The sequence below is a fragment of the Thunnus thynnus genome, chromosome 9, assembly GCF_963924715.1.
Source record: "Thunnus thynnus chromosome 9, fThuThy2.1, whole genome shotgun sequence".
NCBI classification, from domain to species: Eukaryota; Metazoa; Chordata; class Actinopteri; order Scombriformes; family Scombridae; genus Thunnus; species Thunnus thynnus.
This window is the reverse complement of record NC_089525.1, coordinates 12586261-12611395: the sequence shown is the minus strand read 5'-3', so window position 1 is coordinate 12611395 and position 25135 is coordinate 12586261. Positions and strand designations below refer to the sequence as shown.

Sequence of the window (25135 nt, the reverse complement as noted above, 5' to 3'; positions counted from 1 at the left end):
AGGTTTGTGTGATTCTCTGCAGTTCTGCTAAGCTTCAAGCTGAAATACCAGAGGAGAGTGAACCCTTTAAACCTCTGGAGTGAACAAAGGTATAATGTCTTTTTTACCTGTAGTGTGGATTAGGTAGTTGGCAGAGTGGTGCTCTTTGCCTCCCAGTGTGGCAAAACACGAAAGTCCGATGAGCATTGGCACGCTGTCTATGATTTGTCTGGGAATGGACCAGCCTCGCTTGTTGTCCCATGTCATCCCACTCTTCTCCAGAGGCGTGGGATACTAAAATGACACACATTAAAAAAAAAAAAAAAAAAAATTGCTGGAGCTCAAATCATCAATTAAAGCACCATTTGACAGTTTAAATTACAGGAGTAAAGTGGGAGAAATCTGTGGTGAGTACAAACCGCATGGAGGGTGACGTTGAGATCGGGCACTGTAACCAGACATGGCACTATGATGTTTGTGGAAAAGCGCGTGATTAAAATGGTCTCCAGGTCATTCCCGTTGCTCTTGCTGTAGCTGCCTCTCCTGAGGAAAGGCTGCTCGGGGTCTGGATGCAGACAGAAAGAGGGAGCTGTTAAAGGGTAACCCTGATACCAGCAGCTAGATAATGACAGCTATTACTGAGGTGATTTCTTGAACGGACAGCCAGATATCTCAAAGCCTGATAATGACCCTCAAAGACACGCTGTATGGAGAGTTTATCATGATTACCATGTAATGCAACAGTAAATAGCATTTAGGACTGCTATTACACGTCAGCTAAGAGACAGACAGCCAAGGGGCTTAATCCTCCTCTAAATAGTGTTACATTTTCACCGCAAGCTGTCTGTTGGTGGAAAATATCACTCCTGTGTTTCATCCTTAACACCTTGATGTTTCCCTTTTTGTTGTCTGTGACTCACAGCTACTGTTGCACGGGGCTGCGGGAGGACATCACAGCAATTGTGTCACCAATTTACATTGCGGCTGTTATCACTACAAAACCTCATATTCCCCCAGCATGAGCGCACACTATTATAAAAATGCTTATCTCTCAGGCTTCTCTGTCAATACCAGCGACTTTTGTATGGCAACCGAAGATGCTGTATGACCCTGCTCGCTTCTTTTCTTATTTCTTTATTTTTTAACGATACGCCTTTTATTATTTTCATACTTTTTTTTTTGCTGCAACACTCAGAGCTCTCACCTCAAGCTGCTGCAAGGCCTGAACAATGGGTCCTATCAAGAGGCTTATATTTTCTGCCCCATTGTGGTCTAAATACACACAGGTTACAGAAATAATACACAACTCCTCGCAGTTTAAGTCATCACAATAAATCACTGCAGGCAATCAGTTTTGGGAAAGGAGATGTCCTGCTTAGGGAAAGCAAAGTAGGATATGGGCCTGTGTGTGTGTGCGTGTGTGTGTGTGAGAGAATTTATTTGCAAATGTGTGTGACAGAGGAAGTGTTTGTGTATTTTACATGCGCCTGTGTGTGTGTTTGTAAGCCTATACACATACAGTGCACTCATGCATTCAGGTCATACTGAACATTTGTGTGTGTGTGTGTGTGTGTGTTTAGAGGGTGGTGTGCAGCACAGACGGGGTAAAGGGGCGACGTCTGTCTATCTAACTGAATCCACATGCGTCCTTTCTCATCCCGCCACATGCTGGGTCTAATTTATGGCTGCGATTTCATCTGCTTCTGATCAGCCCCCTTGTTAGATCTGTGGAAACTGTTTTGGCACCTTGTCAGAGAGGATAAACAGGCGTTTCACATGAGTGGACTGGTCAGCAGGATTCTCCTACATGACAATCATCATCATCAATCATCTGTCTCTCTCACCCTCCCCATCCACTCTTCCTTCTGCTTTTTCTCCTACAGCACATGGAGTGAGGCGAGGAAAAAAAGTGAAGAGGCAGTCCTTAAGGCCGAGATCTTAGTCCTAAAGTCTGGGCTAAAATCGATGAGGTACAGTAAGAGTGATGGCTCTGAATCCAAATATTATATGAGACACTGTGTGGCCAGGAGAGAAAAGATTTGTAGCAAAACCTAATTCATTGTGCGGCTTTTATCAGATTTGACACTCTCATAAAACAGTGATACCACATGAAAAGCCACATGAGAGGAGAGTCATTGTTATATTTCAATATTTATAAAATAACAGCATATCATTTCTCTAATTAGAAAAGTGAATAGGCCTGCTCATTCCGACCTTTATCAAACACTTTGCATCTCTAATTTCTGAAACATTAATCCTGCCAGCTTCCAGGGTATTACTGAGGTAAAGTCAATGACTTCCAGCTTTAATAATGCAGCAGCTGCTTTGATATTGAAGTAATATTCAAACAGGAGAGCTGTTTCAGTAGGACATCCATGGTTTTCTTGTTAACCTCCCAAGGAAAAGAGAAACTAAAGACAGAATCCACACAGCCAAGCTAAAGAGTTGCTGACCAGGTCAGGCAGGCAGGGGATGAAACATGCTCTCTTTAGCCACAGGACAAGTACAGGCAGAACAAAATGGACCCACAAACTGCCAACTCACGACTATCTAAAATGGATTTCTTAAAAGCATAGAACACGTGAACTTGGAAATAAGATGTTTTGTCAAAACTGACAACTTAATTTTCATAGACGATACGCACTTTGCTCTGACAATTACCTTGAAATGAAATAAGACAAAGATTGAAACAGTCTTTTATAATGAATATTTTATGCTGAGTCAGTGAGGTGAACAAGTCATTTAAATATTTTCAATTTCAACCGAAGTTGCGTCATTATAGTGTGTCTGTGCGTGTGTGTGCGTGTTTGTGGGGAAGTGACTCACCCCTGATGAAGGCATAAATGCTGACAGCAGTGGTGCCTTCAATGACGGCCTTGACATCCTTGTAATTGCAGCGATAATAGCCAGTGTCTGTGGCCTGCGCTCTGTTCAGGGTCAGCCTCTTACAGTACGGCCTCCCAGGCTGCCCCGGACACTCACTGACCAAGGGGACCCTCTGCCCAGGGGCGCTGGTGGTCGGCAGCTGGGCCTGACGGTCAGTTAACTCCTGTCCCACCAGAGTCTTATCAGGCCAGGCCCAAGCCAGAGTGCGCTGTCCCCTGAGGAGACATCAGGTCACAAGACATGGGACAGATCTCACATTAAGATGAACTTCAAGGTAATAAATTATCAAACATGTAAAATCAGATATCAAACGTTAATTTTGGCATCTGTTTCAATCACATTTTACCAGTCAGTGTCATGTTTTGACTGGTGAAACCTTTTAAAGAGAGTCTAAAGTGTGTGTGTGTGTGTGTGTGTGTGTGTGTGTGTGTGTGTGTGTGTGTGTCCACACATCCCTGTTTGCTCTGTGCTTTGTCATATAAATTCAGTTATGGGTGGACTTGTTAACCCGAAGGCATTATGAGCGAGATTGAGTTGAATCATAATGGCTGTGTGAAAATTGATAGCTATGCTTTCACCACCTGACTCCACCAACTACAAATGTCCACATTTGCAGACAGTGCCAAAATGTGATGATTGGAAATAACTCCTCCAAAAATCACAGAGGGCAATAAAAGTATTCTGTGGGTTATTTTCCAGCCCTGGTGAATAGCGTCTATCTATCTCGACTCTAGAAAACTGTACATTGTAAAGACTAAATTGAATAAAATGAAACTGACGTTTTCTCCCTGGAGATTGTCAGGAGTGCTGGCTATGCGAGGTTTACATGCGAACAACCATTTAAGACCTGTGTTGGGGAAAAATCCAAGAGTATCACCGGCTTACTAAAGACAGCATTTCTTTTTGTACTGCAGGAACAAAACGGTTAATGGAGTGACAGCTTGGCAGCAGGCAGTGCGGCAGAGATTTCATAAGGATAAAGGAGGCTTATTATGAGTGAATTCATATCTCCCATCGACTCCATTTAAATCAGTGTTGGCTATGTTTTAGAACAAAACAATCTCTGTGTGTTGTCTACAACATGCCCCTTTGTATGGTTTGACATTTGATAGGAGTTTGTAGAGTCCCATTTTTCCCTGTTAAAATATTATAGGAAGGGTTCAGTAGTAGGACATTAAAGAATTGCCTTATATATGTATATTTTGTATATATTTTAAGATCCCATCCAGGCATGTTTTAAGATGTAAATAAAATACTCTACTTTGAATAATGATTTGTGTCTAATAAGGTTTTTCCAAAAAAAAGTTCAATTATCTCATGAAAATGCTTAAAATGTCACTTACTCCTTCTCTCTCATTGAAAAATCCATAATCTATAAATATGCAAATATTGTTCATTTCTAAAGTTTAACTGTTGGATGCCTCCTTCTTTACTGAAAAGTCCATTCTCAGTGTTTGTGCAATGGAGGTTTGAATGTACACACCTTAAACTCAGGTGGAGAGGAACTTCAATATTTACTGTAGATGTTCAAAGATATATTATTAAAGATATATATAAAGATATATAAAGATGTATTTAACAATTGGCCAGTTGTTATTATTTTATAAAAATGTATACAAAAAACTTATGGTGGTTATATGAATTTTATTAAAAACATATATTATTATTGACCATCAGTTAATTGTAGCATAATTGATCAAAAATATTATTTTAAAAAACACAATTGTACTTTTTAAATAATTTAGTAGTTACAGTAAATGTAATGTATTGTCTTAAAGAATGAATATGTTGTCCTTTGCTGTAAAAAGCACTAGTGATCACTGTCCCACTTTAGCAGACAAGCTGTCTCACTAAACCTTTAAAACACAATTAAGGCAAAAAAAAAAAAAAAAGATGTTGTTGCTGAGTTTGAGATTATATAACTTTCAAAACTTTAGTATGTTAAGCAGGGTTGGACTATTTCACTAAAACATAATTTATTATAGTAAAACCCTCTTAGACAAACTTGTAATTCGGACTATTTAAGTAACAAAGACTTGACTTGAATGAAGAATGAACACAAGGCACACGTGTTGTAAAAAACTGGACTGAAAATTGTTTATAGTAACATTGGATGCTATTATAGTATCCCTTGGTCACTATTAGTCAAAAGAAAAGAAAAGATTTTGATTTTTCTTCTCACTGTTTTTGCATTTTTTTAAATTTCTGAAATAACAAACGGCACATCATGCACACAAGTGCATGTACACATTCCCACACCACAGCAGCGCACACATACCTGCATGTAATAGTGAGTGTTTCGTGGACTGGAATCACTAGGTCGTCTCTGGAGCTGTCAAGGATGGGTGGAGTCATAGAAAAGCCAATCACCAGACCTGAGGGAGCGAAGAAGGGAACTGCATTAGATTCATGTTACGCAGGTCAGTTCGGACGACCTGGTGGTTTTAGCAGAGCTGCTGGTAGGCTGTCAAATCTCCATCAGGAATCTGAAACACGACACGACATTAGCTCAGATAGCACGTTGTTCATTACATTTACAAGCTGTAAGGCAATCTGTGGGTAAAGTGCTTGGTCCCTGGTACTGAGAAACTCCCAGACAGACGAATCACGGCCCACTCACGAGGCGATGCTGTTCGGAGCTCCCTGCTTCCTCCTTTGAAAAAGCCACAAAGACCATTTGCCCTTGATTCATTACCAATGCATTCACTCCTCTGACTCGAGCTTGGATAATATGGCTGGTCTAGAATGTCATTACCGTCGCAGAGTCCCCTCAGGGTGCTATTAGCGCTTAGTCAGACTCCACACCTATGTCTATCATATATAAAAGTGTCACCATGACTTATGAACCACCTGGATATCATTAAAGATGAAAACACACACAGAGTGATAACAGAGACTGAGAGGGTGTATGGAGGTGGATAGGCTTTCTTGGCATTATGAGGGCAAATGATGACCATTTTTCACATCTGGCTCAGAGTTTGACAGTGATCGTGATGCCTGTGCAGTATTTAATGCACTACATTTTGGCAGTGAACAACTCGAGGACAAACTGAACTGCAACTCTGCAACTTGACAAAGGGGTCAGATAGAATGTCAACATGAAGAAATAGACCAGCATATACTCATTTTTGTATTACTGACACACATATATTCCAACATGTGTAATACAGAAGACAAGAAGCTCTACAATATGATTTCACAACAGTCACTCATGACCTGTTGCCAATCAAAACCCAGAGCTCTGGACAGCTGCGATTCAACTACACAAAACTCATTCCTCCAACACATCCGGCTGCCCGGGCAACACAATAGAGCAAGGTTATTCTTATATAAATATTTTGTTAATCGTGTTTACAGTTAAGGCTGATCCCAATGGAAGGAGACTGATCAGCCCAGGTTCCTTCCAATATAACAAACAGACAGAATCTAAAATTAACATTGGCTGACCTACAGTCCTATTTGTTTTGTGTATTTCTAGTTCTTTAGAAATACACGTTTTTATAACTACTGAGTCTATTTTAAATCTGTGACATTTTATTTGCCAAAGTTGTTTCGATTTCTCTAAATCCATCTTTCCTTACAACCCAGATTCCCCTCTGTCCTCCAGCAGGCTGTTTCAGAAGCTATTTACATAAAATCAGCATTATTCATGAGCACCTACTTGGATCGGAGGTGTGGCCCCCACCTTCACCCCCAGCCAATCGTAATACTACCAAATGAATAATGCAAATTCCCTTATGCTGCATCTTTAGCTGGAGTAATGTCTGCAGCTGGAGAAACATAAGATAGTATATAGTGGTCTATGAAGTGGAGTCTGATCATGAATAAAGGGGAAGAATGTGCTGTTGCACAGTTGAGATTTTAACAGGATGTTTCAGAACAATAAGATCATGAAAGTTTCCCAACAAAGCAAAGGTCATTTTTTTAAACGCAGCCAGAGGTCGCTAACTTAGCATTAGCACAGATACATTATATGACCTTTAGCTGACTAACAGAGAGAAACAATGTTTTACGAGTTTGTTGTTTTAAAACTTCATCCAAAGACTGATGATGAAAAAGTTGAAAATCCTGCAGCGTACTGAGTCTCATTAAGCAGACAGTTGCCAATAACGGAAGGAAGATTGTCTCCAAAATGAATTTCAGCCTGATGTAAATTTCTATCCCCTGGAGGGCTATAAAGACATTTTTGCTGCTGAACAACCAGCAACAGCACACTTCCACTGTCCTGCTTTGCTCGTCATCCAGCTGAAAGGCAAACTCCGACTCTGACTAAAGAGGGTACGGCAGGGGTGGGCTCATGCTAAAGCTTCCTGCATATTTGATTTGACTTTCTGGTGTGACGTAGTAACGGATACCACCTCAACACCGCTAGCTCTTGAGCTGCAAATTTCAGAATTTCAAACAACTGAAAAAGGCCAAGGAGATAGAACTGAGTAATTTCACAGCACAGTAGAGCCCCCACCTTCACCCAAATCCATCCAAAGCTCATTTTTCTTGTTTTCCACAATACCAGTCCTTTACAGGTATAGTCCAACATTTTGAGAACTACGCTTCTTTGTTTTCTTGCCAAGAGTTAGATAAGAAGATTGAAGTACTGCTCTCATGTCTGTACGGTAAATGTGAAGCTGCTGCCAGTAGCCATTATCTTAGCTTAGCATAAAGACTGGAAATAGTGGGAAACAGCTAGCCTAGCTCTGTCTGAAGGTAACAAAATCTGCCTACTGCTGCTGGCAGTAGCTTCATATTAACCATACAGATATGAGAGTGGTATCAATATTCTCATTTTCACTCTCAAAAAGAAAGCGAATAAGCATCTTTCTCAAAATGTAGGACTATATCCTTGTCCATCTCTGGTATCACAGTTGAAACAACAACACAATCAAGCAATGTGTGTCTTTGTGTCTTTGCTCTGATAATAAAACTGATATCATGCTCATTTAAAACCACATACAACCCACAAACAGTTGAATGACTGAATGTGAACAGAGGGGCAACTAACCATACTAACACCATCCTAACAGAAAACAATCATCTTAATCAATCAATCAAACTTTATTTGTATAGCACCTTTCATAAAGATTAGTGCAATTCAAACAATTTCAGAGTAATGCACATGAGAAATAAAAATGATGAAAATGTAATAAAATAAAATAGATTTGAAAGCTATAATGACAGTAATACAGTAAATTATATTTTTTTAAAAACTAGATAAGTTAGATTAAAAAGCCAAAACAAAGACAAATCAAATCGATAAGAGGGATAAAAAATATATTACAATAGTAATTAAAATAAGAGATATCTTAATCTAAAGCCAGGCTGAAGTGGCAGGTTTTATGTTAAGGGGTTGATGTGGGAAGTGGTGGCAGTCCATGAATCATTCCCAGCTTGGCTCCCAGCAGGGTATTCTTTCAGAGATCTTTAACTCTGCCCCAGAGGAGAAGCAAAGTTTCCCCAACATATTGTCTCAGCTCAGATGTGAACCTGCCACCGACTTCTGTCCCATCACCACCCCTCCGCCACACAGCACAGCTTTGTCCACTCTTCCTCACACCTGAAATGCTGTGAAGCCAAACAGTGTCATAAACGCAGGGCCCCCCCAAGAGCTACAGACAAGGGGAAAGTGAGAAAGGAAATTCCTGCAAGGACAAGTCACTATTTTAGGAATAGCAAATTTCCTTTACACACACTAAGGGACTATAACAAGAGAGATCTCCTGGCTGAGTCATGTCTTAATTTGGAAGGACAGCAGTCGAGTGCTGGACCTCCCACACCTTCAAATAAAAAAATTCAGTCTCTTCATGGTCATGCATGGATGGCACACTTGGGTGCCGCTGGCTATAGATGGAGAGCATTTGGCAAAGCCTGTGTATAAAGACACTATTATGATATAAAAATTATACAGATTGCAGCTTCCACATTTAGTCCAAGGGCAAGGTACTCAGGGCAAAACATAGCAGACAAAGCACTACACCTACACATCGTTATACAGTATATTCAACAGTAAATGTCTCTGAAGAATGAGGGGGGAAATAATGGAAAATATACAACAATCTAATGCATAAGGTGATGTGTATTGACATGTCTGAGAGATGTGCGCAGTGATGGAGTGATGAGCTCTACTGTAGCAGAGTTCCCATGATGGATGCTTCCCTCACAATCGGTTGAGAGATCGCTAGCTGACAGACAAGATGCAAATTGTAAATCTTTTTGAAATGTCATGACTGACTGGCCAGCCCTGAGAGACAAGACATCAAGATGTGTGGAGGTGCATCTGTGAGGGAAACCTGGAAAAGATGCATTTGTTATAAAGGGAAGACTTCAGCTTTGGCTATTTGAAATGCTCCAACGCTCAGTAAGATAGACTGATATGTCTATCACAGTGCAGCAAGGGTGTCACACACCGGAGGGCAGAGACAGCATTACACCCACACTAAAAGCTCTTCGAAGTCAAGCAAAACAGTTCGCAGATCATTCCGACTGATAAGATTCATAGACGCCAGTGTTTTCCTGACACAGTCTATTTCCAATGTTAGTTTAAGGTTAACGTGCTCCACATTACTGTACTTGTCAAGACTTTGGATCTCTTATAAATCACTTGTCATGTTAAGTGGCTCTCTCATAACCGCTGAAGGAGGTGCTGCAAAGTCGTAATTTAATGTGTGCTGGGTTACACATGGCTGCAGGCCAAAACAGCCACCAACTTCTTTGTTGCTTGGACACTTTAGATTGATGAGAGGTGAGAAGAGGGCATTTCTACTCTGTACATACTGTAGGTGAGTCTCACCCGTGATGCTCCAGGAGCTGCTAGTTCTCACATCTTTTGTTTCACAATGATGAAAAGGGTGGGTGCCAGATGTCAACATCTTCCATATGGATGTAAGGTATAATGTGTACACTATGTTTCCAAACTGTGAGACACCAGATAGGGAGGACTGTCAGCCTGTCAGCTACGCAAATGGTTTGAGAAATAATCCCATTAATAGTTGTTTGCATTCTGTCAAATATAATTTAAAGCACACGTTGCTCCAATGTATAGCTACGTGAAGTGAATGCCAAAGTAAACCAAACACATCAATTCATAGACATTCATGGCTGATAACATATCTTGTCATGATAATAAACACATTTTCCTGCCGTGACCTTTTAATGCTGTGTTTCATGGCAGATGTCAGTATTGTTATGATTGTCATCAGTCAGTGAGCTCATTTGTCTTAACATGGATTAAAAAAAAAAAAAGGCTAACAGTCTATTGTAGAAGCTTTATTTCTGAGCAGCAGTTTCAGCTGGAGGACAGTTATGTAGGTGGACAGTGAGTAAGCACAGCTGCAGCTGTGAACTCTAGTTTAAGGGGACGGTGTTGCTCCTCTGTACACATGGCTGCAGCTTCAACATGAAAAGAAAAACTGACTCAATAAACTCTGAGTACAAGACAATATCAACAAAACATGTTTCAGTTTATTCTTGAATTTAAACTTCAACTAAATTTCCTTTCATTTATTTCAAAAGCCCATGCTGGGGATTTAGGTTTTACCTCTTTAATTACGTAGACTCTACATTATTCTGAACAATTTAGAATGAATGCTGCAGTGTTTCAGATGTTTGAACATATTTTATGAGTTTCCAAGCAGCCACTGCTTTGCATGAGATATCAAAAGTAATCACTATAGACTCTCTTAAATTGTACAATTCATCACAGTGAACATCTTGTCTGCATTCATTTTTGTCAGTGTTTTGTCATCATTGCATTATAATGCAGTTATAAGTGAAATGAAATAAAACTCGTAATGACAATGTAATTCTGACATAAACAAATGCAGAGTTGATGGTAATTGCCACAAATTACAATTCATCAGAAAGTAAAGAGTCTGCTAATCAGTTTTCAAATTGAAAATAAATTAGTGGAGACCAGTTCCGCCTGAAGGTCACAACGAGATAGATAGATTTATCTGACAACAATAAAAGTACATGAAAGACTGCAGTCACCCATTCCTGACATATAGTTAAATTACTGAGGATAAAAACATAATAAAGCTAAAAGCTTATTTCAATCATGGCCCTCTAAGGGCATTAAAAAGTTTAACACATAACCACATGGCATGCAAAATGGTTAGCAGACGGGATGAACCGATCCGATCCATGGTTCCACATTAAATATATCTTTCTGTCCTGCTCCATACATTTACAGCGTAGGCTAACATGCATAAAGCTACTGCTAATACTACACTACTTCCATTTTAATGTGAGAGCAGTAGTAGGCCTTACTGTACTATACCTTTTTGACATTTGCATTCGCTAACGTTAGCTAATGTAAAATTTACTCTGCAGGGTTGTTCCTCAAACTAGATTAAAACCCCTTCTACATGTTCATAAAGCTTAGGCTACAATTTAAACAAAAACAATGCTGTATGAACATCTCTGCTGTGTAATTACATTTCATGTTCCTGTACACATAGAAGAGTGACAGAAGAATTACCAGTGCTCTTTTAGTGGGAAAAAAGAGACTTGGAGAGTTGGGGTATCAGAATCAGTATTTGGAGTCACATTGGTGCATCCCAGTTAGCAGTAGGCTAATGTAAAGTATAAGTGTTTTATTGTAAATGAGCTAAAACATGCAAAATCGCTGGTATGGCCTTCCATTTAAATCCTATTTGCAGATCATTTTCTGTAGCTAACAACATCTGAAAGGGACATGATATACCTATTCATAATGATTGCATGGTCTAAAAACTCAAATGGATGGTGATTGGCTTGTTGACAACCACTTTACAAATGTGAACACAGGGCAGAGAGCCAAAAAACAGTTCAGCTTGGTTTCTCTCTTTTCTCATGCATTCCAGCTGGTGGTGCCGAGATAAGCAGCAGCTTTGGCTGATTAGCTTCTACAACAAAAAAGCAACATCATATTTTGACCTACAAAGATAAAACACAATATTTCTAAAAAAAAAAAGAAAAAAAGAAGATAGCCCGTGCACAGCAATGCCTCTCTCCTGGGTACCAGCTGATGCAAGGCAAATTACAGAAAATCAAAAAAGTATTTCAGCATACACCAAGATAGTAGAATAGACACTATTTTATAAAATAAAAATTTATGAAAAAGTGTCTATCCTAGTATCCTGGCTGAAATTCTTTTTTTATTTTCCACAATACTTGTAAGTTGACTTACTTCTTCTGTTATTGGATGATTACACAGGGCATAAACACACAAGTTTGGATGTGTAAAATCTTTCAGACAGATTAACACCACATTAACAGTCGGTAAAGTTAATCTTGTAGACAATTTTCTATGTTTCAAACACTTGAAACGATAATGACTCCTGTGACATTATAAATCGTGTGATCCAGCTCATCGCCTTCACAATATCTGACACTTTTATCACTTTAGACTGTCAGAAATAATTAAACTGTGACTTTAACACTTAATGAAGCCTTTTAAAAAAAGAACTCTTCATTGAAAGTTGTTTGACACAGTTCTGTCTGGGAGAAACAGCTCACTGAACATGCCCTTGTAAAATCCTGACATTGCTCTTGAGAAATGTGATTTCTCTGTTGTTGTGAAAACCCATTCTCGCTGCGGGAGTAATGTGTGTGTACCCTTCACCAGCAAACATGAAGGTTTGAGTGGTCTAAAAACCTTTTCAGACTAGTATAAAGAAAGGATAAGTGCGTTTGTAGGTATGTAATTCAGATTAAGATGAGGCAGTCTGGTTGGTCTCATTCTCAGCAATGCCAACCATGTGACAGGGATCACATCAAGATGGTTACATTTGACACATTGGTTCACACAGCTGGCCTTTCTGCCTTTTCTATGCTGCATGCCTCTATCATGATGGAAGTGCCAGATGTATATATGTGAGCTAGTAGTTAGAATTCTTCAAGGACAATTATGTCCGTTCACTCAGCGTGTGTGTTGGGCTGCACTTTGATGTGTCAGCTTCACATACCTGGTTGACAGGGAGGAAAGATGTGCAACTGGCTACAAGTCAGCTGAAACGTGTAAATAGCATGCCAGAGAAAGATCTATAGTAGCTCTTTATTCACGTTGTAAAGGCTGGAATACCATGCGCTGCAGAGGACTGCTGCATCCAAGAGTTTTACAACAAATGTGTGCTGTAAAATATGATAAAAATGTGAAATTTGTAAGGCTGCAAAATGTAAAAGTAATTCATTTTGGATTTTTCTGCAAAATATGTGCAGTTTCACATATTGTTGAGGTTTCCTATCAGGCTCATTCCCTGCATTAAAGCTGCAAAATCAGTCATGGTGGCCTGGTGGTCTTTTTAACGCATACCATGTTACTGCAATGTACCCTGTTGGAATCTGGCCAGGGATCTTTTGTTGCATGTTATCCCTTCTCTTTCTGCCTTCAAATTTCCTGTATGGTTCTCTGCTGTACCCTATCAAATAAAGACCGAAAAAGTAAAAAAGAAAACTGCAACATATTCTTTTTAAAATGCAGTAACACAAACAAATCATCTCAAATCACTTGTTCCAACTCCTTCTGTCCCTGTGTCTGTGTATGAAGAGAAAGTGTATGATTTTTTTTAAAACAACACCACCCAAGTGTGGCTTTCTAATGCTGTAAATAATGAAAAGTTCCTACAAATAAATCCACAAAGTTACAAAAGGTGATGACTTCTATTCAAACTTATTACATGCTTGTTTTGTGAGGAGTTGTGGCAATTTGAACTGTAGAATTGCTCAGGTGGGATGCCTTTGCATTATGTGCATTCATCTTATCCTTGGCTGATCTCTCTTCATGGCTCATACTGGTGGTTTTGTCACAGTTTTGATACTGGACTTCCCAGCCTATAGGGGACACCTGCTGATAAATTACACAGGTTTACTTAAGTCCCTTTAGGGGTATTTACACAGATTTACATTCATTTCCTGGTGACTTAACCTAACCATAACTACTACTTGCCTAAACCCAACTCTTACCCTAACCTTAACCACTGACCAACAAGCCATCCCCAGTCAACTGGTCTTAAGTCTGGTGTGTGTCCCTGAAAGTGACTTAAGTCATAACCACAGATTTACGTTCCCACAACATGAGGAATACCCGGTACACACATACATACATACACACACAGGGGAAGGAGCCTAGCCTCCATAAGGCACTCTAAGCCAGTTAAAAATGTAAAGCTTCTCTGACAAGCAGACAGATACAAGGCAGGCAGGAGTCAAGAGCATCAAAGGTACGCGTGAAGATGAGAGATCCCTATCTCCGCAGGCACAACGGAGGGCACATTAAAGCTCGTGTGAAAAGCGGCACAGTGTTTTTCATTGCGAGCAAATTTCCTGTTTTCTTTATCATGTTCACGCTTCTCCCACTTCCCTTTTTCATGGACGGTGAAGGAGATGTTGCCGTTAGTGTTTCCTCGCTCCTCTGTAGTTTTGTCTCTGATCAGTCACATGACAGGAACAGGAAAAGAGGAACCTTGTGTAAACAAATAAAGCTTTTCTCAGAGCCTCAATTTGGCCGAAAGTATGCAATGTGGGAGTTGTTTAAAAACACTTCACAGATATATGTGTGGTGTTGAACTGCATAAATGAATGAAATGCATTGAGTGCTCCATGTGATTTCTTTTCTATATAGAAAGCTGTCTATATAGACATCTTTCATGACACGAGGGTTGAACACACTTAAATGAGACTGCAAATGCATTAACTGGAACTGAATTTGATGCTTTCTGGAGGTTGTTAGGGTTAAAGAGCAATATGTAGGTGACTGTGCAGTTACACAGTTATTTCAGTGATTTATTTCAGTTATTTCACAGTATCTGGCAAAGGGCCAAGGCTGGGGCACTCTGAAATAGTCCTGTGTGTCCGGCTGGGGATGGGAGGCCATGCAGGCCACGGAGCAGACCTGCTCTCTGGATGTGGAGTCAGCCAGCCTCAGGCGATAACATACTCTCTCTTGCTCCCTCTGAAAGAAATAAAGTCCGCTTCCTCTGTCATCTGGACACAAGGCCGGGCCAAGCCAGGCGACGGGCTGACTGGCAGCCCAGCTTTGATTTCATTGTTACTATGGAGAGGGATGACATCCACTACGTCCCTGTCCTCTCCACTATTGGGGGAGTTCGGCCTTTCCAACATCCTGCCAGAGGAGGGGTGCAAAATTAAGGATGCGGCGACAGGCCATCTGGGCCGGCTTCCTATGTTTAAAACCTCCGTCCCTGACTAAATCTTCCTGTACCTGCCTCACAGGCACACCGGACAGCCCAAGCTCTTCCTCTGTGGTGGCCCATTTTTTGCATGTCATCGTTTTTATCATTGAGAAATGGTTTCCCTTTCTGAGAAGGAAACTAAACATATTCTGGTAAAGGCTTTGGCCTGGCTCCTAAATCGTCTGTCTGGCGATAACATTTCTGTTGGGATACATCTAAAATATCTGCAAAAGCAAGTGCCAAAGATTAACAATCCCGGCCTGCTGTGATGGCTTGCACGCTCCTAAAACTCATGCTGCGACTGCTCAGAGGCCAAACTTTGAGGAGCCCCATTACTGTGCTTGTTACCTAATTCCTGGAGATTCATGCCATAAACAAGTCTCTACTGCCGTGTCAGATGCCCCAGTGAGCTAAATCACTGCGGCAGCTTAAGTCGCCGCAGAAAACAAGGGCAAAGAGTGCCGGGTCAACAATTTGGTGCTGAATGCCTAAAGGGAGGGAAGCTGGCAATTTCCTCAGGCTTTGCCAATGGACTCTTTCCCATGAACCCCAAGCGACCTTCAATGACAAGGCAAGAGGTGTGATTGTCCAATGAAACGCTGCACACACTTCCAAGTCACAATCATACAGCTGCCTGAGACTGAGCAGCAATTTGAACATAATAGTGACAGTGGCTCTCGTTAAACTGATAAGTGCTCTACATGAGTCTTGTTTCTAAGCAACGCAAGCACTTTGGAGTGTTGTAATACCCATGTAACAGCCATTGTGTCCCAGGATTGAGTTTCCGCCTTCAGAACGTGTGTGGAGGGATCAACCAATAAAGGCAATAGATGCCACAAAGCAATTTTCCTTCAGTGTCTGACAGCACTACTTAAAATAAATGTCTTTTAACTGGCTGTTACAGGAGCTGAATCCTGTGCAATTAATCTTGCAGTGAAATGTCAAGAAAATATGTAAAGTTGACAACAAAGGTAAGTATTTGAGAACTAGTATTCCCTGATCCAACAACCTGATTATTCTGGACTCTCTCATTTGTTGATAAAACCATCTCACTGTCATATCAAATCCTACTTGGAAGATTTAAGCTGCACAGAAAAATGTGAAGCAGTCCTCATGATTGTTTTTTTGTGTCAATTTATGGCAGTAGCAACATATAATTTGTTTCATCTTCCAGGTAAAAGCACTTATAGGTATAATTGTGTACATCACCTCTTCATGTGTGGGCTAATACACTCAGAGAGTCATAGTTCAAGCACTCAGTGAGTGAAAAGCCTCACGAAAATTCATTTCTGACTTTCTTTGTGCTTCATCTACTGCGATATGACACTCAGGCCTGCATGAACGTGATGGAAAGGACAGATGAGATAGAAATAAAATCAATAGGTTAAACGTCCTCTGCATGGCAATTATTCCAAGTGTGGGAGAGTATTTTAAGAACACTATTTCTGTAGGAAAAATGTACATCATTAGAACAAAATGGTTGCCCTGCTGCAGCTAACATTTCATTTGCACAGTAGGGATACTGAAAATTCCCCCCACCAGGATAATCCTGAATGAACATCCTTTAAAAAGTGTTAATCTCTTTTATTGCGCAACTCGTTCCTTGTGACAGACAACAGTCCTTTTGATTCTGATACAAGAAAGAGAAAATATTATGTGCCATAATAAGAGGACAATAACTGTTCAAACGTGTAAAATTTGTTGTGGTGGGTCAAGAAATGAGAGGGCCATTTACATAACAAGACTAAAAGAGTCTATCATCATCTGTCACATTAGAGGCTTTATGAGGCTGTATTAAGGTTTAGCAGTGGTTTTAGCTAAATGCTAATGTGTGCATACTAATATGCTCACAATGACAACGCTAGCATATTGATGTTTAGTAGGTATGATGCATAGACTGTATATAAAGATGGACGTAGCGAGGTGTGACATCACCCATTGGTTTGCACTGTAGTGGGTTTGAAGCTTATGGTTGGCGCCATTCTTTCCGTTAGGAGCCAGGACCTTTCAAATAAGGAGTGCAGGGTGTTGCCTTTCATGCTCTGGAAACACACCCCGCTACCTCGGACCAAAGCAACTGCTAGCTTACTGGGAACACGGAGCAGTGCACACTTGGGCTAACATTAGCTACTTTAGCTAAATTGTGCTAATAATCAAGAAACATTAAACTTACCAAAAGCCACATCAAAGCCACTATAAGTCTTCAGATATTATTAACGGAGCAATAATTCCAAAATGACCACTAGCACACTTATTACAGCACCACAATGACTCTTTGAAAAAAAATATTGACTTAGTATTTCTAGAGAGAGGTTGACGCTTTTTGTTTAGTTATTAGAATTCACCCTGAGGGGTACATGAGTGTGTGTACCAAATGTCATGGCAATCTGTTCAACACTTGGTGGGACATTTCATTCAAAGCCACAAATGTCAACCTCATGGTGGCGCTAAAGGGAATGTTAGGGGATCATCTAAGTCAGTAGGATTCATCCTCTGAACACCATGGAAATCTACCAAATCTCCAGACTGGAATTTGATATTTGAATGGCAATCCATTCAAAAGTTATCAGGATATAGTGTTAAGTTAACTAAAAGCCTAAAATGTCAACCTAATGGTGGCACTAGATGAAAAGTCCGGGGATCAACAAAATCAGTAGGACTCAACCTCCATGGGACCATGCACGAAATCCATCTGTTCAACAGTTATTGAGATACTTCAGTCTTGACCAAAGTGGTGGAATGACAGATCAAAACAACATTTCCAAGAGCCATCCCACTAACATGGCTAAAAACCGGGCACTGAAAACATGGAAGGGTCAGAAATATGGAAACAAAAATACCACAGATGGTTTTCATCAACTATCTAACACCAACTTGGACACATATTTGGCTTTTGCTGCAGATTCCTGGTGTTGAAAGAGCTTATCTCTCAGCCCTAGTCACATATAGGGGTGTTGGTGCTTTAACATGATGAGAAAGTGAGTGACCAGACATACAAATGCCCCAGGGGCCTCGCTACTCCATGCCAGTGATGAGTGAGGCACCGGACTCCCTATTTATTTGGACTTTACTGCAGCGAGCTTCCCACATGGAGCAGCAGCATTCCTCTCACGTCCGAACTGCTCTCCAGCTGATAGAACAAGATATTCAAGGACAGACACTGAGGTCCGTTCCTCGGAGTCCTGAGGTTGAATCCTGAGATCAGTGCTGAGAATAGGGGGCTATTGTTGGCTAAAACAACTCAACCTCTATAAGTGGACGACTAGAATAATACCCAGAGTTGAGAGTCAGATTTCTGGGATGATCTGATCAAGCAGAGGTATGCGTACAGAAAACACTCTGCTAAAAGCAATATCAGCACTATGCACCCAAGACACAGAGTAAGCCAAAGATCATTCTTCTCTAGAGCTCAGCTTTAGAAAAAAAAAAGATTCACTGCTTTCATGTGTGGCTTCTTTAATCAGAAAGGTTTTCAATAACCAATTACGCTGCAAAAAAAAAAAGGAAATTGAGAGGAGATGAATCAACCAGTGATTCACAATTAATTTCAGTAGTATCCTATCCTATCCTAACCTACCAAGATGTCTTTTTTTAATAGGACAAAAATACTCTAGATATATAATAAATGTTTTGGAACCACCGTAATTCAAACCAGAGACAGAGCGTGGCAGGAAGGTGGCAGAAAATGGCTAAGGGTCATATCTTGAAGCTCCATAAATGAAGTTGCAGTGTAAATTACACAATTACAACACCCTCCACCCCCTCCTAAAATGACAATCACTTCTGGGTTGGCAGGTCTACAATCCACTTTCCATCAATCTTCTCCTTTGATCATAATAATAGGAAGCCAGAAGCCAGTGCTCTCATCATGCTTGCATCATCAAACTCCATCTCAGAGCTGTCTTTTTAATGTCACATATTTTTATTTTGTCAAAAAAAAAAAAGCTGGTGGTTAAAAGGGTTAAGAACACCCTCCAAGTGCAATCTGTGAATATTCAAGAGACTAAATATCTTTAAAAAAAATGTTATTTAACAGTCAGAACACAGACAAAAAAGTAAATTGCTGCGTTCAAGGTTCATCCTTTCTGTTGTGCTCCGAATTCATGAGGGAAAAAAGACGAAGAAAAGAAACATTTTACATGAACTCTACCTTCCTAGTGTGTCAAAACCATTTTTAATCCTTAAGGACATTAAAAACATTTAATAATAATACAACCTTTAAAACCAGTTTGATTTGAAGCTTTGGGCAAAAACCAAGCTAGAAAATGTCTCACCTCTCTACCTTAATGTGGCACTCAGTCTCACAGGTACATGCTGAGAAGCTGTGATTGAAAAATGTGTCTCTGATATGAAGCTAGTGGTTATTTCTGCCTCTGGGATGAGTTCTGAGACTCAATTTAACAAAGATGAGACCTTGCATGGTTGAAATAACAGGCCTGCAAATAAATTTTTCAACAGAAAACACCACACATATGCTAATAGGCACGTCCAGTTTGCGTGATTACAGAAATGTCAGACAGAGTTTTTCAATTCCAAGGTACATATTGTGGAATAATGAGAAAGACCCCTATTGCAAAAGTTTGGATACAGCCTAAAAAGAATATGTGGTCACATGAAAAGAATTTCAGACTTCCATTTGTCACACATTATAAAATCTATCATCACTGAGAGTCAATAATGTTTACTGTTAGGGCTTTTCAAGAGGCCAAAGAGGAATAATTGATTTTGTGAGGCCATTAGTCCTCATTCCTCTCTGAAAAACAGTGCCTGCCGAATGTGACCCACCCAGCACAGCTCAGTGATATTTATGAAAGGAGCGACAGCCATCCCTCCACCCCGCAGTTATGATTTGGGGAGCCATATGGCAGCCGACTGCCCCTCACAAAAGTATCCTCTGTTCTTTATGAACAACTGTTCAACAGCAAGCAGTGATGAACAACTCAGACATGCACGTACAGTCACTGTGCAAGACTGTAAACAACCTCAGCCTCAACTCAGTAACAGGGTCAATAAGAGGAGCCTGTTTCAAGTATGTGATGTAAAATAATGAACTGAAAACAATGTTCTTTATGTTATTTAGTCAGTAGTCTTTAGCTTCAGTTGTTACAGGAATTTTCTAAACATCAGTGACGGAAAAAAAGCACATAGAGAGGCAGATCACACTGGAAACACCAAGAAATTCTTTGAACAAGCTGGTTTGTTCTGGATACGGGGGACATTCTCTCACCTTTCACTTGCTTTGTAAAATATATGGTTACATAAAAAGACTACTCTGAGAGACTTGACCCCCCCACCCCCACCACCTCCACCACCCTTCTCCTACACATATCAGTCCAATCTAGACAGTCAGCTCTCCTCCCCATGTGACCCACACATACAGAATTATTTTTTTCCTCCTCCTGAGTTTAGCATCATCAATTAACAGCTGCATCTTTATCAAAAAACAACAACAGCATGCCTCCCCCTAGTGCCTATCTGCGTGCTGACTTGAGAAACTCCCACCGGATTCCTTATTAATTCAGTCCCACGTTGGGAGGCAAAGATGTAAACTTTGTATCATTTATGAGCGATAAACTGCGCTTAGCTCATGTTGAGAAAATCCATGTGCACTGTAAATGCAATAGAAAGGGTTCAAAGTAAAGGTGTGTGAGAAGTTTTTGATCGAGCATGGAGCATTAGTTTTAAATTTTTAAATATCCCGTTCCGGATCACATTAATGAAACAGAATTAAACAATAAGTTGGTCTAGGTATAATTAAGAAAAGCCGAAATTCAGGCTCTATCTGGTTCCACTTTAACGCCGAAGATTAACATGAATAAAACTTTGAGCTTCTAAAATTAAAGTTCAATCAGCAGCGGATCAATATTTACTGAGAGTCAGTGCAAACAGACAGCTCGACCTTTCCCTTCACTAGAAAAAGTAAAAAGTTTGTGCGCTCAGAAACTTTCAGACTTGCTGTAAGTCTCCTCACCTGAGGCATATGCAATTCCAATCCAAGTCCGACAGAAAAACGTAAAATCTGTCTTCATCTCCAGATCTCCGGTCCCAGAAGTGCAGCAGGTTGAGCGTATGTTTCTTCTAAAAACTCCCGTTAGTTTTTTTAAGTGTTGGCGGAGACAGTGCAGAGGTGGTTTGAATGAACGTCCGCGGATGGGAAAACTCAGGTGAACCTCGGCCAATCGATGCCTGGCTGTAGCGACTCTGCACACAGAGGACAGCGCCGAAATGCTGAGGAAAACAAGAAGGGGGGAAAAAACGTCTTTTTTTCCGGTTTGTCAAAAGGATGCATAAGGCACTGAATGGGATTTACAATGATTTCCCTTTCCTTTGCTCGTGACTGGAGCGCACGCACACCCACCTATCCAGTTCATAAAACAAGCTGAATTGGAGGGGTGTGTGTGTGTGTGTGTGTGTGAGTGTGTTGGTGGGTGTAAGGGGAGGGGGGTCCCCCTAACATCCATGACAAATTTCCTTCCTGCAAGCTCCGATTCGTTTCATCCTTTACGTTAAATACTTTATAGTATATTATAGATTGCTAAGTGTAACAAAGTACAATACAACACTAAAAACTCAATGATGAGAGACTTTGGGATGCCTCAGTGCGAAAATGCTTGATATTGATTTTCATTTCATGACTTTCTCAAGGGATTTAAATGCCAGCTGACATTCAAATAGCTCAGCAGGTGATCCTAATACCATCAGAAATCTTTGTAAAGCCACCACAGCAATACTGCAGTGTCACTGTAGGAAGCGAGCAAATACCACATGATAAAGCCAAGACACAGTCTCTAGAGGAATATTAGAAGGAATATTAAAACTTTTCTCCCTTGGTCAGCTGTCTTTAATCCACAAAGTAATAGTTGTTTTTTTTCTCTCTTGATGATAAGGTCTACAGTATCTGCTCAGATCAAATGTCTGCCGTTAATTTGAGGAGAAAATGTATCTTTATGACTTAGAAAACAAATTTTTCCAGATGTTCAACAAACTAAAGCTGAGCAGAGGTGCTCGGGGAATAGTTCTCTATTAAGAGTGCGTAATTATTCTTGTGAAGGGGTCAGATGTAATGATGCCTCCACTGAAACTAAACTGAGCAGCCTTGTCCAAGTCATGTTAACCCCATCCACCCACTCATTCGTCTTCCTCAGGGAGTCCACAGAGTGTGAATGAGAATCATGTACTAAGAGCACAACATGCCCGTAGTGTGCATCAGCCCTGTTTTATGTTACAGAGAGAGAGAGGGGAGGGGAGAGGGGGGTTGAAAATTGAAAAGCCATGTACCATATATTCTCTGAAATTAAAAAAAAAAAGTCAAAGCAGGTCCAAGGAGTGTCCACTTCAGTGATTGGACATACACATAGATATATAGAGTTTCAGATGCTGGTGTATGTTTCATTTATTAACAATGTGGTGCAGCTGCAGCCTCGAGGTCCAGTCACACCTCTTTAGGAGCCACAGAAGAACCAGCATTCCCATTCAAGCCAGTATAATCAATCCAAAACTGCACTGCTTTCCAGCACCATGAGTGTACTGTAAAATCAATAAAATTCTGTATCTCCACCTGGAGATCCATTACACTCCTAATAAAGCTGCCTGACTCCAGACTCAGCCCTGCTTCCTAACAGTGCCTATACAGAACTGTTGAGCACCTCCGCCCCCGTCTAACCGCAGCTGTCGATAAGATGTATGAGAAAAAATATTGTTTCTCACTATGATTATGTTGGGATTCTCAGTGATTTAGATAGAAGACTTTGAGCAGACCAGAGCCGTGAAGAACCTACCATCAGGAGTGTGTGGAATAACAGGGAATCAAAGGATCATTGCGTGTTATTGTGGGCATGTGTTTCCCCCTAAATCCCTTGCGGCAATCCACCTCTGTGACCTTAAAACACAATGTTGTGATTGAATGGTTGTAATTAAAATGTTCCCCTGGTTTTAGCCCTGCAGCGCTTTTCGGCTTCAGAGGAAAATAAACACACTAAATCGAACTGATATTCTAACAAAGCTTTGTCCAGGGAGTTACCAAATCTCATCAGAAATATAAAACAGATAATTCCATAAACGCATGAAAACACTTGAGTGGCCAATATAATAATGAACTGCGCACATGAGCATTCAGACAACAGAGATAACAAACAATAACCCCTATGCAGGATAGCATGACCGCCCCTGCTGTGTCAGTTGAAAAGGTCTGATTTTATAATCCCGCTGGCTCCTGAGAGACAACTGAGGACTCAAGGACTCGTCCTTGAAGTGCCAGCGCTTCATCCGGCCCATCCTTGGGTCAGGAAACACATTACAGATCAACGGCTACTATCATAGGAAGGATGTAGAGCAAGCAACTAAAATGGCTCAGTGTCTCACTGAAGTTCATGCCCATGGGCCTGTCCACTACCCTGTACTCTGCCAGCCTACTTTGAAGTAGCTGTCGCAGTTCAAGAGAGTTTATTCTTGATTTGTTTTGATTGTGGCAGCCAAAATTTCTCATCAGTCACAGGTCATGTTCACTATCATTCAGTGATTATGGCCAGCTTCTTTACTAGAAGGAGCAGTACTGCAGAATTCTTCCATGTAAATTTTTTTTACCAGCTAACTAGCTGTGAAGCTAATGCATTGAGTGGAATGCAAACTCAAACAAAATTCCTTTCAAAGCAAATGGTACCTGGAGTTTGAATCCTTTCATGTAACTACAACTTTTCACAATCCATAGTTGATTTAAACCTACTTTAAGCTTTTTTTGGCCACTTGGGAAGACCGCAACATGCTGTCAACATAACAATGACATATAATCTATCGCCTTATGATGTTGATATAGCAAATGTGTTAGCAAATAGTTGCTAAATGGCACACCCAGCACACAGACCAACAATAGCATTCACTTGGAGTTGTGTTTCTGTCTACTCAGTGATGTAAGACCAATATTGACTCTCCTTTTAGCTCTGTTTTGCTCTCCACCAACTTCTGAAGGAATTATCTGGCTCATTAGCTGCTAAATGCTCCACTATATGTTCACCAGCTGGTCGCTAACTTTGTCTGTCTGCTGTTTGGTGCTGAGCAGATAGTGTTCAGTGTTTATCAGAGATTTTTTTGTGAAAACAACTGCGTGCTGCTGGAAAGGAAGTTGATGAGGGCGGTGAGACTGAACCAAAACAGTTTCAACCAAAACCATACCCTGAAAGACGCTAAAATGCTCCATAGAGCTGTGGTTAACTGCAGAGTTTGGTAATAATTCTCTGTGAGTTTGTCGCTGAGTAAAAACTTTCACATTACATTTAATGATTTTTTTTCCTCCACTGTTCCAGGAATAGTTTGACTTCTCGGGAAATATGCTTATTTGCTTTTTGAGAGTCAGATGAGGAGATCAATACCACTCTCATATCTGTGGTTGAAGCTGGCAGTTGCTTCATATTTACCCTACCTATCAATCCTCTCATCTCATTCTTGGCATCAAAGCAAATAAGCATATTTTCCAAAATGTTGAACTATTCTTTTAATATAAAAATACTGATTATGTATATACTGTATAGACCTCTATAGTTTCCAAGAAGAGCAACAGGATGAGGAGCTAAAATATTTGGACATAGAGTCTCTCTTTATATATTTCTTTCACTATACAGCAGGCTCTCTTCAATTCAGGAGATGGAGTTGAGTTTAATTTGCATTTATAGGTCAAACTAAGTGACTACCGAGTGATAAATATGTCATAAATGCACCCACTCTATGCGGCCGCTATGCAGGAAAAGCATGGGTCCCACTGTGGCGCAGTTTATTGTGCCACTTTCCAGTCAGCAGAGGAGGCAGCAGTATCCTGCTTTAGCATGCCCCCGAGGCCCGTTGCGCAGCCCAGAGGCATCCCCACTGTCATTCTGTTTATCTGACCTTTCACCTGGCAGGAGGAAACAGGACGTCGGTGCTCTTGTGTGTTTGTGAAGATAACCGAGAGCCCGCCTATTCTTGTGGTTTAACTGTCAGAGATGGCTCATGTATTCAAAAGTTCCAGTCCAGGTGCAGGAGTGTCTTTCTACCCCCACTGTCGCTCTTACGAAATGGCTTTGGATTCTCGTCAACCCCAGCGTTCATACTCGACTGTTTTGCTTTGATGATGC

At 40.6% G+C, this 25135-nt stretch overlaps 1 protein-coding gene across 2 annotated transcripts in view; it reads right to left on the bottom strand.

The window, feature by feature from the left end:
- Positions 1 to 21382, bottom strand: part of flt4 (fms related receptor tyrosine kinase 4) — a 46744-nt gene extending 25362 nt beyond the window's left edge. Inside the window, exons 1-5 of one of the 2 annotated variants that reach the window (XM_067598920.1) lie at positions 21004 to 21382; positions 5144 to 5240; positions 2806 to 3080; positions 399 to 544; positions 108 to 273 (exon numbers count right to left, since the gene is read on the bottom strand). In XM_067598920.1, the coding sequence (XP_067455021.1) occupies positions 108 to 273; positions 399 to 544; positions 2806 to 3080; positions 5144 to 5240; positions 21004 to 21061 (742 nt within the window). In that variant the 5' untranslated portion in view covers positions 21062 to 21382. The remainder of the gene's footprint in view (positions 1 to 107; positions 274 to 398; positions 545 to 2805; positions 3081 to 5143; positions 5241 to 21003) is intronic. The other variant, XM_067598919.1, reaches the window with a different exon arrangement.
- Between the last annotated feature and the right edge of the window lie 3753 nt (positions 21383 to 25135).